This window comes from Anomaloglossus baeobatrachus, chromosome 9 (genome assembly GCF_048569485.1).
Source record: "Anomaloglossus baeobatrachus isolate aAnoBae1 chromosome 9, aAnoBae1.hap1, whole genome shotgun sequence".
NCBI lineage: Eukaryota > Metazoa > Chordata > Amphibia > Anura > Aromobatidae > Anomaloglossus > Anomaloglossus baeobatrachus.
The window spans coordinates 224,173,348-224,189,523 of NC_134361.1; the positions used below are offsets into that span (position 1 = coordinate 224,173,348).

At 49.7% G+C, this 16,176-nt stretch overlaps 1 protein-coding gene and 1 long non-coding RNA gene across 3 annotated transcripts in view; one reads left to right on the forward strand and one right to left on the reverse strand.

Annotated features, from left to right (window-relative positions):
- The window catches only part of LOC142251647 (uncharacterized), a 202,537-nt gene that overhangs the window by 165,156 nt on the left and 21,205 nt on the right, over positions 1–16,176 (reverse strand). The gene's annotated exons all lie outside the window — the stretch shown is intronic.
- The window catches only part of LOC142251646 (uncharacterized), a 204,319-nt gene that overhangs the window by 45,333 nt on the left and 142,810 nt on the right, over positions 1–16,176 (forward strand). For both annotated transcript variants that reach the window (XM_075324636.1, XM_075324638.1), the window contains exons 7-9: positions 2,616–2,660; positions 2,783–2,902; positions 10,983–11,021. In XM_075324636.1, coding sequence (XP_075180751.1) covers positions 2,616–2,660; positions 2,783–2,902; positions 10,983–11,021 — 204 coding nt within the window. The remainder of the gene's footprint in view (positions 1–2,615; positions 2,661–2,782; positions 2,903–10,982; positions 11,022–16,176) is intronic.

The window sequence follows — 16,176 nt, forward strand, 5'->3', positions numbered from 1 at the left end:
ACTTGCACAAAGTTCACCAACAGATTCTCAGTTAACTCCTTTTCAAGTTTTGCTTGTTTTAAAGTGCATGGACTTTTTTTATTTCAATATCTAAAAAAATGTTTTTGGAATCACGTCTCATTAAAAACTTGCACAAAGCTCACTAACAGATTCTCAGTTAACTCCTCTTCAAGTTTTGCTTGTTTCACACTGTGTGCAGCATTATTAGGCAAGTTGTACTTTAGAGAATTTATTTTTTATTATTGATCAACAACTATGTTCTCAATCAACCCAAAAGACTCATAAATATCAAAGCTTAATATTTTTGGCAGTTGGAGGGGTTTTAGATTTGGCTTCTTAGGAAGATATCTGTTTGTGCAGGTAACTATTACTGTGCAGAATTATTAGGCAACTTAATAAAAACCAAATCTTTTCCCATCTCACTTGTTTATTTTCACCAGGTAAACCAATATAACTGCACAAAATAGAAATAAACATTTCTGACATGCAAAAACAAAACCCAAAAAAATGAGTGCCCAATATCGCCCCCTTTCTTTCTGATGACGCTCAGCAGCGACCATCCATAGATTCTGTCATTGCTTGATCTGTTTACGATCAACATTGCGTGCAGCAGCCACCACAGCCTCCAGACACTGCTCCCAGAGGTGGACTGTTTTCCCTCCCTGTAGATCTCACATTTTATGAGGGACCACAGGTTCTCTATGGGGTTCAGATCAGGGGAACAAGGGGGCCATGTCATTATTTTTTCATCTTTTAGACCTTTACTGGCCGGCCATGCTGTGGAGTAGTTGGATGCATGTGATGGAGCATTGTCCTGCAGGAAAATCATGCTTTTTGTGAACGATAGCGACTTCTTCCTGTACCACTGCTTGAAGAAGTTGTCTTCCAGACATTGGCAGTAGGTCTGAGAGTTGAGCTTCCTCCATCCTCAACCCGAAAAGCTCCCACAAGTTCATCTTTGCTGATCCCAGCCCATACCAGTGCCCACCTCCACCTTGCTGGCGTCTGAGTCGGAGTGGAGCTCTCTTTACTGATCCAGCCTCTGGCCCATCCATCTGCCCATCAAGAGTCACTCTCATTTCATTAATCCATAAAACCTGTGAAAAATCAGTCTTCAGATATTTCTTGGCCCAGTCTTGAGGTTTTATCTTCTGTTTCTTGGTCAGAGGTGGTGGTTTTCAGCCTTCCTTACCTTGGCCTGTCCCTGAGTATGGCACACCTTGTGCTTATTGATACTCCAGTAACGTTGCAGCTCTGAAATATGGCCAAACTGGTGGCCACTGGCATCTTGGCAGCTTCACGCTTGATTTTCCTCAATTAATGGGCAGTTATTTTGCGCCTTTTTTGCCCAACACGCTTCTTGCGACCCTGTTGGCTATTTGCCATGAAACGCTTGATTGTTCGGTGATCACGCTTCAAAAGACTGCTGCATCCCTCTGCAAGACATCTCACAATTTTGTACTTTCCAGAGCCCGTCAAATCTCTCTTCTGACCCATTCTGCCAAAGGAAAGGAAGTTGCCTAATAATTAAGCCCCCCTTATATAGGGTGTTGATGTCATTACACCGCACCCCTCCTCATTACAGAGAGGCACATCACCAGATTTACTTAATTGGTAGTTTGCTCTCAGCCTATACAGCTTGGAGTAGGACGACATGTATAACAAGTATCATGTGATCAAAATACTCATCTGCCTAATAATTCTGCACACAATGTAAAGTGCATGGACATTTTTATATATCTATATTTAAAAAATCCTTTTAGTAATCACATCTCATTAGAAAATTACACGTACACGTAGCTCGCTAATAGGTTCTCAGTTAACTCCTCTTCAAGTTTTGCTTGTTTTAAAGTCCATGGACTTTTTATATTAATATTTAAAAAATTGTTTTTTGTAATTACGTCTCATTAGAAACTTGCACAAAGCTCACTAACAGATTCTCAGTTAACTCCTTCGTCATTCAGCAATACAACAGTTAAACACAGAGGTTACCGTAGGCAAACAATGCAACATTTTTACCGAAACCCAATTTCAAAAATAATTTTGAGCTTAAAATATATGCATTTAGAGAAAAAACATTACCTTTCTGTTAGAATGTTTCTAAATATACTAATAGGAGGGTGTACCTGGCATCTTCTAAAATGTGTAAGGTCACCAAGGAGCAAATCCAGAGATGGGGACTCACTCTTCTTCTTTTGAGAATATGATAATAATGACGTATTCTTAAGGAGTCATCAATATCAGATCGGAGGGACTCCATTTTTAATACGACAATCTTTGTCATGTGGCTTTGCCCATTAGCCATTAAAAGCTATCAGAACGACAAGATTATTCTTTTGTTTCTCCCACTGAGAGCGATCAATCGATTAATCGATTTGCCCGAAATTCACTCATTTTTTTATCCTAATTTGCAATATAACATCTTCAGTATTGGATGATTTGGAGTAAACACTGACCTCTAGAGGACAAAGTAGAGAATGCAGCCAATATAATAATGGTGTATATGCTTCTATCCCACCTGTTCATTTGCACTAGTTTTACAGTATTAGGGGACAGATCCTTTATAAATACACTGTAATATAAATCTGAATATATATATTTTCTGTATTTTCCAGGGCTGCCCTGGTTGGCCTGGGTATTTTGGTCTGAAAGGAAATAAGGTAGGTGGAAACCTGCAGGCATGGGAAGACATGGCAGAGCTGGGGAATCAATGAATGAATGAATGAATTATGCATCAATTTTAGTGAATATGATTGGCTGATTCAGTACCACTTTATTAAAGGGGGACCCTGGCTTTATGGGACGTATGGGGATGACGGGGAATCCAGGGCCTCGAGGACCACCAGGATTACCCACCATAACGATTTGGAGCAACTCCCCTGAGGACCAGGCAGCATTCTATGTAAGTCTATGAATCACTTCATTTATAGACATTGACGAAACATTACACCAAGTATATACTGTGATCTATAGTGACAAAGCACCATAAGATAACCATAAACGGCTGAACGCTGCTCCGGGAAACAGTTCCTCCTGATTTTGCCGTATATATATTCACGCTCAATTTGACTGAAAATGCATATGTTCTTGAAAGGGAAGGGAAATAAGCCATTGCCAGACACCGCCATGCACATTAGATTGTTGGATGAAAATCAGTAGGGTTGCACAAGATTTTCTAATGTGTATGGCTACCTTTAAGGTCAAGAGTCGGGGGACCCCATTGTAGACTGTCAACTGATATTGGTGGGTTTGGCCGACATTAATTTACTGTCTGTAGATTAAAGGGAACCTGTCACCAGATTTGGGGCCTATAAGCTGCGGCCACCACCAGTGGGCTCTTATATACAGTATTCTAACATGCTGTATATAAGATCCCAGGCTGCGGTGTAGAATGTAAAAATCACTTTATAATACTCTCCTAAGGGGCGGTGCGGTGCAGACTGGTTGGATGGGTGTCTCCGTTCTCCGGGGGCAGCGCCTCCCTCTTTCGGCCATCTTTGTCCTCCTTCTTCTGAAGCCTAGGTGCATGTGTAGCATCCAGGGGGCAGGGGGAATCAGGCACGGGGTCTCGTACCTGAGTTACTCGTCACTGGGCCTGCCCGGCTTTGTGCCCCAAGGTGTACACCAATAAGGAGGGAGGATGATGGGGATTGTAGTAGGAAGATTGTCGTGACGCCACCTGTGGTACGTGGCCAGAGATTAGCCACCGCTGCTGTCGCTGTTCTCCGGGGTGGATGGTAATAGCAGCTGAAGATGGTGACGCTCCCCACAGGTGGAGCGGGCCCCGGGCAGGATGATGAGGGGAGTAGTGATGGCGAAGGCACTAGGCACCGAGACGTGGGGCGGTGCCGCCGGTAATAAGAGTCCGAGTCAGATGCTGTGGTTCTAGATGTCTTTACTCACTCTTTGTGCCTCTCGCCCGGGTAGTACCGGTCACCCGCTGTGATGTGCCCCGTTGACCTCGGATAAATTAGAAGCAGTCACCCGTGTTTGAAAAGAAGGGAATTTTGTTTACTTACCGTAAATTCCTTTTCTTCTAGCTCCAATTGGGAGACCCAGACAATTGGGTGTATAGGCTATGCCTCCGGAGGCCGCACAAAGTATTACACTTAAAAGTGTTAAGCCCCTCCCCTTCTGCCTATACACCCCCGTGCTCCCACGGGCTCCTCAGTTTTGGTGCAAAAGCAAGAAGGAGGAAAAAGAATTATAAACTGGTTTAAAGTAACTTCAATCCGAAGGAATATCGGAGAACTGAAACCATTCAACATGAACAACATGTGTCCACAAAAAAACAGGGGCGGGCGCTGGGTCTCCCAATTGGAGCTAGAAGAAAAGGAATTTACGGTAAGTAAACAAAATTCCCTTCTTCTTTGTCGCTCCATTGGGAGACCCAGACAATTGGGACGTCCAAAAGCAGTCCCTGGGTGGGTAAAATAATACCTCGTAAGAGAGCCGTAAAACGGCCTCTTCCTACAGGTGGGCAACCGCCGCCTGAAGGACTCGTCTACCTAGGCTGGCATCCGCCGAAGCATAGGTATGCACCTGATAGTGTTTCGTGAAAGTGTGCAGGCTCGACCAGGTAGCCGCCTGACACACCTGCTGAGCCGTAGCCTGGTGCCTCAAAGCCCAGGACGCGCCCACGGCTCTGGTAGAATGGGCCTTCAGCCCTGAGGGAACCGGAAGCCCAGCCGAACGGTAGGCTTCGAGAATTGGCTCCTTGATCCACCGAGCCAAGGTTGATTTGGAAGCCTGTGACCCTTAACGCTGGCCAGCGACAAGGACAAAGAGTGCATCCGAGCGGCGCAGGGGCGCCGTACGAGAAATGTAGAGTCTGAGTGCTCTCACCAGATCTAACAAGTGCAAATCCTTTTCACATTGGTGAACTGGATGAGGACAAAAAGAAGGTAAGGAGATATCCTGATTGAGATGAAAGGGGGATACCACCTTAGGGAGAAATTCCGGAACCGGACGCAGAACCACCTTGTCCTGGTGAAAAACCAGGAAAGGGGCTTTGCATGACAGCGCTGCTAGCTCAGACACTCTCCGAAGTGAAGTGACTGCTACTAGAAAAACCACTTTCTGCGAAAGGCGTGAGAGAGAAATATCTCTCATTGGCTCGAATGGTGGTTTCTGAAGAACCATCAGCACCCTGTTCAGATCCCAGGGTTCTAACGGCCGCTTGTAAGGAGGAACGATGTGACAAACCCCCTGCAGGAACGTGCGTACCTGTGGAAGTCTGGCTAGGCGCTTCTGGAAAAACACAGAGAGCGCTGAGACTTGTCCCTTAAGGGAGCCGAGCGACAAACCCTTTTCCAGTCCAGATTGAAGGAAGGACAGAAAAGTGGGCAAGGCAAAAGGCCAGGGAGAAAAACCCTGAGCAGAGCACCACGACAGGAAAATTTTCCACGTCCTGTGGTAGATCTTGGCGGACGTTGGTTTCCTAGCCTGTCTCATAGTGGCAATGACGTCTTGCGATAACCCTGAAGACGCTAGGATCCAGGACTCAATGGCCACACAGTCAGGTTGAGGGCCGCAGAATTCAGATGGAAAAACGGCCCTTGAGATAGCAAGTCTGGTCGGTCTGGTAGTGCCCACGGTTGGCCGACCGTGAGATGCCACAGATCCGGGTACCACGACCGCCTCGGCCAGTCTGGAGCGACGAGGATGACGCGGCGGCAGTCGGCCCTGATCTTGCGTAACACTCTGGGCAACAGTGCCAGCGGAGGAAACACATAAGGGAGCTGAAACTGCGACCAATCCTGAACTAAGGCGTCTGCCGCCATAGCTCTGGGATCTTGAGACCGTGCCATGAACGTCGGTACCTTGTTGTTGTGCCGGGACGCCATGAGGTCGACGTCCGGCACCCCCCAGCGGCAACAGATCTCCTGAAACACGTCCGGGTGAAGGGACCATTCCCCTGCGTCCATGCCCTGGCGACTGAGATAATCTGCTTCCCAGTTTTCCACGCCTGGAATGTGAACTGCAGAGATGGTGGAGGCCGTGGCTTCCACCCACATCAAAATCCGCCGGACTTCTTGGAAGGCTTGCCGACTGCGTGTGCCGCCTTGGTGGTTGATGTATGCCACCGCTGTGGAATTGTCCGACTGAATTCTGATCTGCTTGCCTTCCAGCCACTGCTGGAACGCTTTCAGGGCAAGATACACTGCCCGTATTTCCAGAACATTGATCTGAAGCGAGGACTCTTGCTGGGTCCACGTACCCTGAGCCCTGTGGTGGAGAAAAACCGCTCCCCAGCCTGACAGACTCGCGTCCGTCGTGACCACCTCCCAGGATGGGGGTAGGAAGGATTTCCCCTTCGATAATGAAGTGGGAAGAAGCCACCACCGAAGGGAAGCTTTGGTCGCCTGAGAGAGGGAGACGTTCCTGTCGGGGGACGTCGGCTTCCTGTCCCATTTGCGTAGGATGTCCCATTGAAGAGGACGCAGGTGAAACTGCGCGAAAGGAACTGCCTCCATTGCTGCCACCATCTTCCCCAGGAAGTGCATGAGGCGCCTCAAGGGGTGTGACTGGCCTTGAAGGAGAGATTGTACCCCTGTCTGTAGTGACCGCTGCTTGATCAGCGGAAGCTTCACTATCGCTGAGAGGGTATGAAACTCCATGCCAAGGTATGTGAGCGATTGGGCCTGTGTCAGATTTGACTTTGGAAAATTGATGATCCACCCGAAACTCTGGAGAGTCTCCAGGGTAGCGTCGAGGCTGTGTTGGCATGCCTCTTGAGAGGGTGCCTTGATCAGGAGATCGTCCAAGTAAGGGATCACCGAGTGACCCTGAGAGTGGAGGACCGCTACTACAGTAGCCATAACCTTGGTGAAAACCCGTGGGGCTGTTGCCAGGCCGAACGGCAGTGCCACGAACTGCAGGTGTTCGTTTTCTATGGCGAAGCGCAAGAAGCGCTGGTGCTCTGGAGCAATCGGTACGTGGAGATAAGCATCTTTGATATCGATCGATGCAAGGAAATCTCCTTGGGACATTGAGGCGATGACGGAGCGGAGGGATTCCATCCGGAACCGCCTGGTCTTTACGTGTTTGTTGAGAAATTTCAGGTCCAGGACAGGACGGAAAGACCCGTCCTTCTTTGGGACCACAAACAAGTTGGAGTAAAAACCGTGGCCCTGTTGCTGAAGAGGAACAGGGACCACCACTCCTTCTGCCTTCAGAGTGCCCAGCGCCTGCAGAAGAGCCTCGGCTCGCTCGGGAGGTGGGGATGACCTGAAGAATCGAGTCGGGGGACGAGAGGTGAACTCTATCTTGTAACCGTGAGACAGAATGTCTCTTACCCAACGGTCTTTTACCCGTGGCAGCCAGGCGTCGCAAAAGCGGGAGAGCCTGCCACCGACCGAAGATGCGGAGTGAGGAGGCCGAAAGTCATGAGGAAGCCGCTTTGGTAGCGGCACCTCCGGTGGCCTTTTTAGGACGTGACTTAGACCGCCATGCGTCAGAGTTCCTTTGATCTTTCTGAGGCCTTTTGGACGAGGAGAATTGGGACCTGCCCGCGCCCCGAAAGGACCGAAACCTCGACTGCCCCTTCCTCTGTTGGGGTATGTTCGGTTTGGGCTGGGGTAAGGATGTATCCTTTCCCTTGGATTGTTTGATTATTTCATCCAAACGCTCGCCAAACAATCGGTCGCCAGAAATTGGCAAACTGGTTAAGCGCTTTTTGGAAACAGAATCTGCCTTCCATTCCCGTAGCCACAAGGCCCTGCGGAGTACCACCGAATTGGCGGCTGCAACCGCCGTACGGCTCGCAGAGTCCAGGACAGCATTAATAGCGTAAGACGCAAATGCCGACGTCTGAGTGGTTATGGACGCCACCTGTGGCGCGGACGTGCGTGTGGCTGCGTCAATTTGCGCTTGACCTGCTGAGATAGCTTGTAGCGCCCATACGGCTGCGAACGCTGGGGCAAAAGAAGCGCCGATAGCTTCATAGATGGATTTCAACCAGAGCTCCATCTGCCTGTCAGTGGCATCTTTGAGTGAAGCCCCATCTTCCACTGCAAGTATGGATCTAGCTGCCAGTCTGGAGATTAGAGGATCCACTTTGGGACACTGAGCCCAACTTTTGACCACGTCAGGGGGAAAAGGATAACGTGTATCCTTAAGGCGCTTAGAAAAACGCTTATCTGGACAAGCATGGTGATTCTGGACTGCCTCTCTGAAATCAGAGTGGTCTAGAAACATACTCGGTGTACGCTTGGGAAACCTGAAACGGAATTTCTCCTGCTGGGAAGCTGACTCCTCCACCGGAGGAGCTGAGGGAGAAATATCCAACATACGATTGATGGACGCAATAAGGTCGTTCACTATGGCGTCCCCGTCCGGAGTATCAAGATTGAGAGCGGCCTCAGGATCAGAATCCTGATCAGCTGTCTCCGCATCATCAACCAGAGATTCCCCCCTCTGAGACCCTGCACAATATGATGATGTCGAGGGAAAATCTAAGCGAGCTCGCTTAGTCGGTCTGGGGCTGGGGTCTGTGTCAGAACCCTCAGCCTGGGATCTATGAGATACCCCGGGAGGACATTGTTGGTCCAACTGAGGGGGGCCAGGGAACAAAGATTCAACAGAGTCCCTGTGCTGAGATACCGGCCTGGACTGCAAGGCTTCTAGTATCTTAGCCATAGTCTCAGAGAGTTTTGCAAACTCCGTCCCCGTCACCTGAACAGTGTTAGCAGGTGGCTCCCCCTGGGCCCCTCTTAGCAGAGGCTCCGGCTGAGTAAGTGCCACAGGGGCCGAACAGTGCACACAATGAGGGTCAGTGGAACCTGCCGGTAGCGGGGTCGTACATGCGGCGCAGGCAACATAATAAGCCTGTGTTTTGGCACCCCTGCCTTTCGTGGGTGCCATGCTATTATCTTCCCTGAGTAACACAATAGGGTATATAGCCAGAAATCAACTGTGCACCATACAGTGTAAAACATATATACCATAAACATATAATGTTACACTACTGCACAATGGGGCTAGCACCACAGGTGCTGCTTACCACCCGCCTAAAGCGGTTGTGAGGCCACCAGAGTCCCTGCCTGGGTCTCCCAGACTTTGTCCCCCTCTGCTGCGTCCGAGGAGCTGACAGGAATGGCTGCCGGCGTCCTGAGGAGAGGAGGGAGCCGTGGGCGTGACCCAGAAAGTGCGGGAACTGGTGCCCGCACTGTGCACAGTGAGGGGGGTGGAGTATGCAAAGCATGCTCCAGCCCTCAGTGCTGCTCGTTCTGTGCAGCGTCCCGCCCTTCCCCTGCCTGTCAGGGCTGTGGGCGGGAGGAAAGGAAACTAGGCCGCAAAAAGCCGGGGACTCTAGTAATAAACGCGGCCGCCGTAAAAGCGCGGCCGGCGTGAAAGTCCCCGGCGCACTACAAGTCCCAGCCGCGCCGCAGTGTTTCCATGGCCGCGGCGGTGAGTGTGTAATGGCACATATTAACCCGGTCAGCGCCGTGGTCCCCGGTGCACTAGCACACCCAGCAAAGCTGGAGTGTTGCTGTGCGCTGTCCCCACAGTGATACAGAGTACCTCCAAGTAGCAGGGCCATGTCCCTGAACGATACCCGGCTCCTATCCAGCAGGCTCCCAGGAGTTGTGGATGAAGCACGGTCTCAGTGCCTGGAGACCGATAGGATCCCACTTCACCCAGAGCCCTGAGGGGGATGGGGAAGGAAAACAGCATGTGGGCTCCAGCCTCCGTACCCGCAATGGATACCTCAACCTTACAACACCACCGACAAGAGTGGGGTGAGAAGGGAGCATGCTGGGGGCTCTATATGGGCCCACTTTTCTTCCATCCGACATGGTCAGCAGCTGCTGCTGACCAATCTGTGGAGCTGTGCGTGCGTGTCTGACCTCCTTCGCACAAAGCAAAAAACTGAGGAGCCCGTGGGAGCACGGGGGGTGTATAGGCAGAAGGGGAGGGGCTTAACACTTTTAAGTGTAATACTTTGTGCGGCCTCCGGAGGCATAGCCTATACACCCAATTGTCTGGGTCTCCCAATGGAGCGACAAAGAAAAGGACGTCCTTTGTCAGAGTTGCCTTTCCAGCCATAAGGAACCTGGGCTGAGCGCTCCGCTCCAAGCCCCGGGCCCTGTGAAGAGAAGAGAAGAGAGAGGTGATGGTGTCGTATCCCAGAACTGGTGTCCCGGGTAGACTGACTGAAGATTGTGTGAGTGTGCTCCTACTTCTACCCCAAGTGGAACCCGCCCCCCCGGTGGCTGGCTTCAGTGACTGGGGAAGTCCCATGCATCATGATGGCCACCCCATGCCTATCCTGAGTCAACCCCCCTCTGAGAAGGCTCCTAAGCTGTATGTAAAGTGTGATTGTGGAGCTCCGGTGATTAAACCCCTCCTTACCCGAGGTGAATATCACACCTTAAATAAGGTGCAATACTCTGTGGCGACTGGAGCCTCAGGGGCGCCACACATGACGCGTCCTACATCATCCACACAGGCCGGCATTGAGGTCCCGCTCATGCGCACTACAATACTTTGATTTGCCCTGCTCAGAGCAGATCAAAGTGCGCCTGCGCAGGACCTCAATGCCCGCCTGTGTGGATGACATAGGACGCAGCATGCACCCAAGCTTCATAAGAAAGGGGACAAAGATGGCCGAAAGAGGTGGCGCCGGCACCGGAGAACAGAGACACCCATCTGACCAGTCTGCACCGCACTGACCTTTAGGTGAGTATTATAAACTCATTTTAACGTTGTACACAACGACCTGGGCTCTTATATACAGTATTCTGGAATATATAAGAGCCCACTGGTGGTGGCCACAGCTTATAGTCACCAAATCTGCAGACAGGTTCCCTTTAATAAAAGCATTTATATGTGGCCGATGATGTGTATAGTGATTGTGCTCTGCGTATAAAATAGGAAGATAGGAGCTCAGATCATACAAGTGACCATAACACAGTATCGTTGCTCCAATTCATGGAGGATTTCTGCCTGAATAATGATGTTTTATTCTTCTCTTCCAGCACACGTCATTTTATCAGCTGCTCCATGCCGGCTGGCCGGTGAGTGTCCCCTTCATTATCACAAGTGGCCTAACCTCTGGGAACAATGGACCCTTCTCCTGTCCTGCAGTTTTCTTTTATGGGGAAATTATTAAATGCAATAGTTGAATAGTACAACGCTACACCAGGTTCTCTGCACGTCTCCCTCTGACTCCATAGAGAGTGGTCAATGAGCTTCCAAAAAAGACCAGAAAACACAAGATAGAAAAGAACAAGATATGCTAACCTGTACGTGATAGAAACTGTAAATAACCGACACAACCTCTTTTTTTATTTTTTATTGGCAGTTTGGTAACCTGGCATGTCCTGGGACATGTATCCATAGTATGTAAGATTACCGTAGTAGAATTTAAAGGGTGATTGCTTAAATAGCTGTCACCTAAATCACCCTCGTCTCGTGCTCTGAACATGTGAACGTTCCATAAGATTTATCAAACATCTCACCCTGCATATATTCATGTATATTTTGTAAATATTATATTTATCAGCATGCAGAATATCTCAATAAATTAAAATATCACCAAAAAGATAATTTATTTCAGTAATTCAATGCAAAAAGGGAAACGCATATATTATATAGAGTCATTTCCCACAGAAGGATCTATTTCTATATATTATATAGAGTCATTACACACAGAGGGATCTATTCCTATATATTATATAGTCATTACACACAGAGGGATCTATTCCTATATATTATATAGAGTCATTACACACAGAGGGATCTATTCCTATATATTATATAGACTCATTACACACAGATGGATCTATTTCTATATATTATATAGAGTCATTACACACAGATGGATCTATTCCTATATATTATATAGAGGCATTACACACAGATGGATCTATTTCTATATATTATATAGAGTCATTACACACAGAGGGATCTATTCCTATATATTATATAGAGTCATTACACACAGATGGATCTATTTCTATATATTATATAGCGTCATTACACACAGAGGGATCTATTCCTATATATTATATAGTCATTACACACAGAGGGATCTATTTCTATATATTATATAGAGTGATTACACACAGGAATCTATTTCTATATATTATATAGAGTCATTACACACAGAGGGATCTATTCCTATATATTATATAGAGTCATTACACACAGATGGATCTATTTCTATATATTATATAGAGTCATTACACACAGAGGGATCTATTTCAAGTGTTTATTTCTGTTAATGTTAGTGTACATTAATGAGAAAAAAATGAACTTTATTGAATTTACCAAATGGCTGCAATGAAACAAAGAGTGAAAAATTTAAAGGGGTCTGAATACTGACCATACCCACTGTTCATGTACACTAACGAGCAAAAGGGTAACAATGTTTTGAGCTTTTGTCTTCCAGGCTCCATATCTCACCATCATCTACAGTTTTGAGCGTGAGTCGACCTTCATTTCTTTATCGTTCCTTTGGGAGACCCAGACCATGGGTGTTTAGCTTCTGCCTCCGGAGGACACACAAAGTACTACACTTAAAAGTGTAGCTCCTCCCTCTGAGCTTATACACCCCCTGGTAGCCAGTCCTAGCCAGTTTATTGCTTTGTGTTCAGGAGGCATACATCCACACATGCATTCTCATCTGATTGTTTGACTTTTGGAAAGAGTTTGAAGAAAAGCGGGTCCATGTCTGGACTCCCGGCATGTCCCTTCTCACCCCACTGTGTCGGCGGTGTTTTTAAGGTTGATTTACAAGGATGAAGCCTTACATGCCGCGCTCCTTCACCATCCCTTCTGGGCTCTGGCTTGAAGTGGGAGCCAGCACGGTCTCCATGCCTGGCAGGAGTCCGGTCTCCATCCACAGCCCCTTGAGGATTCTGTTGGACCGGAGCACTCATCCCCAGGGACATGGCCCTGCACCTCAGCAGCTAAGTACCTGAGACGTTTATGTTGGGGGTCCCGGTTCTTTATTGTAAGGGGAGAGTATGCTGTATGTGATTGTTTTTAACTTTTCCGGCGGGTTCTCCAGCTTTTGCCTGAGAACCGCGCCGATGGTGCCTGCTTGTCGGCCTCGCCGCTTAAATTTAGGCCCCGGCTTCGCCGGAGGCCTAGTTTCATTTTCCTGCCCTCGCATGTCACTCATACAGAGGGACAGGTTCGGCTCCTCCCGGCGGCCGTTCTACACAGGGGAGGGACACTCCCCACTGCTGGGGCGTCCCTCCTTCCCGGCAGGTCTCTATAGCCCTCCAGTTCCCACTCTTTTATAGGAACGCCCCTAGTCCCGCCCCCTCCATTTCTCAGGCAGAGATCACTCTGCTCTGGGACATCCTGCATTCTGCATCTCTGCTGAGGTGCTGCGCTCTGGGGGATCGGGCTTCGGGATCTGGAGGGCACACAACACCGCGCTCAGCGGTCTGGTAAGCCACAGGGTTCATTCTCTGCAAAGCCCCCACTCCAGCAGCATGTCTCACACAAGGAGCAAGGCTCCAAAGCTTTATTCTGCATGCACTGCATGTAAGCTCCTGCTGCCTGAGCCGAGCATTTATCCACACTGTGATGGTTGCTCTAACTTGGCGGTGCCACAGCCTGGAGTCTCACCCCCAGTGGTCTCTCAGGCTGCTGCTGCACCTGTGATTGAACCCCCGGCCTGGGTAGAGTCCTTTTCTAGGTCCATATCCCAGTCATTTGCTGAGTCCATGGGACTTTTGTCCAGGACTTTGATGAATATGCATCAGCCCCCCTCTCAGGGTGCCTCTAATACTCTTGACAGAGGACTCCTATCCTCTGACCTCCGTCCATCAGAGCTCACGGAGGATTCATCATCTGATCCCAGACCCCGTCCTTCTAAGAGAAGGCGCAGGGTTTTCTCCCCCTCCCCATCCCACGGCTCTGTCTCAAGAGCTGACTCTCAAGATGAGGAGGATGCCCTCACTGGGGGCTCGGAGGCTATGTATCCCATCGATTTCTCTGAGGGTGACTCAGATCTAAGTGATTTGATTGCTTCTATTAATTCTGTGCTGGATCTCAATCCGCCAGTGTCAGAGGAGCAACTCTCTTTGGCAGAAAAACATCAGTTTACCTCGCCTAAGAGAGTGAAGAGTGTGTTCTTTAACCACTCCAGTTTTCAGACCGCTGTGACCAAACCCAGGGCCTGCCCTGACATACGCTTTCCAAAGCGTGGTTCTGATGACCGGTTTCCATTTCCACCTGAGGTGGTCAAGGAGTGGTCTCACTCCCCAAAGGTAGACCCTCCGGTGTCTAGGCTATCAGCCCGGACCGTTGTGTCGGTGGCTGACGGCACCTCACTTAAGGATTCCACTGACCGTCAGATTGACCTTCTGGCCAAATCTGTGTACGAAGCTGCGGGGGCCGCGTTTTCCCCGACTTTGGCAGCAGTGTGGGCTCTCAAAGCCATCTCTGCTTCTCTAGAGGAGATGCATTCCCTCACCAAGGAATCTATGCATGAGATGGTTACCTTAACTGCTCAGGCTTCAGCCTTTTCATCTTATGCCATGTCTGCCATGCTAGAGGCTGCTCACCGCACTGCGGTGGCTTCAGCTAATTCTCTTGTTATCCGCAGGATTTTGTGGCTTCGAGAGTGGAAGGCAGATGCTTCGTCCAAGAAGTTTCTTGCTGGGCTCCCTTTTGCTGGTTCACGGCTGTTTGGTGAACAGCTGGATGAAATCATTAAAGAAGCTACTGGCGGGAAGAGTACTTCCATGCCACAAACTAAGACCAGGAAACCCGCCCAGGGTAGGAATCAATCGAGGTTTCGTTCCTTTCGTTCCTCCAACTGGTCATCCTCTAAGCCTTCCGCCTCGTCCGCTAACTCAGCCAAGGATCAGAAATCCAACTGGCGCCCAAAAGCGCGTCCGCAGAAGACCGCAGGAGGTTCTGCCACTAAGGCAGCTTCCTCATGACTCTCGGCCCGCTCCAGCCACGTCCTTAGTCGGTGGCAGGCTCTCCCACTTTGGCGACGCTTGGTTAAAGCAGGTCTCCGATCAGTGGGTGAGAGACATCATAGCTCACGGCTACAGGATAGAATTCTCTTCCAGCCCTCCAAACAGATTTTTTCTCTCAACTCCCCCCTGCTCCAAGGCCGCCGCCTTCTCACAGGCCGTGGCGTCCTTGCAGGCAAACGGAGTGATTGTCCCAGTTCCCGCTCAGGAACGGTTCAGAGGTTTTTACTCAAATCTCTTCCTAGTTCCAAAAAAGGACGGTACCTTCCGGCCCATCCTGGATCTCAAGCTTCTCAACAAGCATGTCCGGGTGCGGCATTTTCGCATGGAGTCTCTGCGATCAGTCATTGCCTCTATGACCCAAGGGGAGTTCCTGGCGTCCATCGACATCAGAGATGCCTATCTACATGTGCCAATCGCAGTGTCACATCAGCGTTGGTTATGTTTTGCGATAGGAGAGGATCATTTCCAATTCGTGGCTCTCCCCTTCGGGTTAGCCACGGCCCCTCGGGTATTCACCAAGGTCATGGCGGCAGTGATTGCGGTCCTGCACCTCCAGGGGTTAGCAGTGCTTCTTTATCTGGATGACCTTCTGGTCAAGGGTCCATCCAGCGCAGACTGTCAGCGGAGTGTTTCGCTCACTCTCGCCACCCTAGCCCAATTCGGGTGGATTGTCAATCTTCCCAAATCCACTCTGACTCCGACTCAGAGTCTCACGTACCTAGGGATGCAGTTCGAGACTTTGCCGGCACTTGTGAAGTTGCCCTTAATCAAACAGCAGTCTCTCCGGCCAGCGGTGCGCTCTCTCCTGAGGCCCCGCCGTTATTCCCTCAGGCGCCTGATGCAGGTGCTGGGTCAAATGGTGGCTTCCATGGAGGCGGTTCCCTTTGCCCAGTTCCATCTGCGTCCCCTGCAGCTGGACATTCTCCGCTGTTGGGACAAGCGGCCTTCCTCCTTACAGAGGTTAGTGGCTCTGTCGCCACGGACCAGGACCTCTCTTCAGTGGTGGCTTCGACCCCTCTCCCTGTCCCAAGGGCGCTCTTTCCTGGCTCCGTCCTGGGTGATTCTCACCACGGATGCCAGCCTATCCGGCTGGGGAGCGGTACATCTCCACCACAGAGCTCAGGGCACTTGGACTCTGTCCGAGTCAGCCCTTTCAATCAATGTGCTGGAAACCAGAGCTGTGCTTCTAGCTCTCCTAGCCTTTCACCACCTGTTGGCGGGTAGG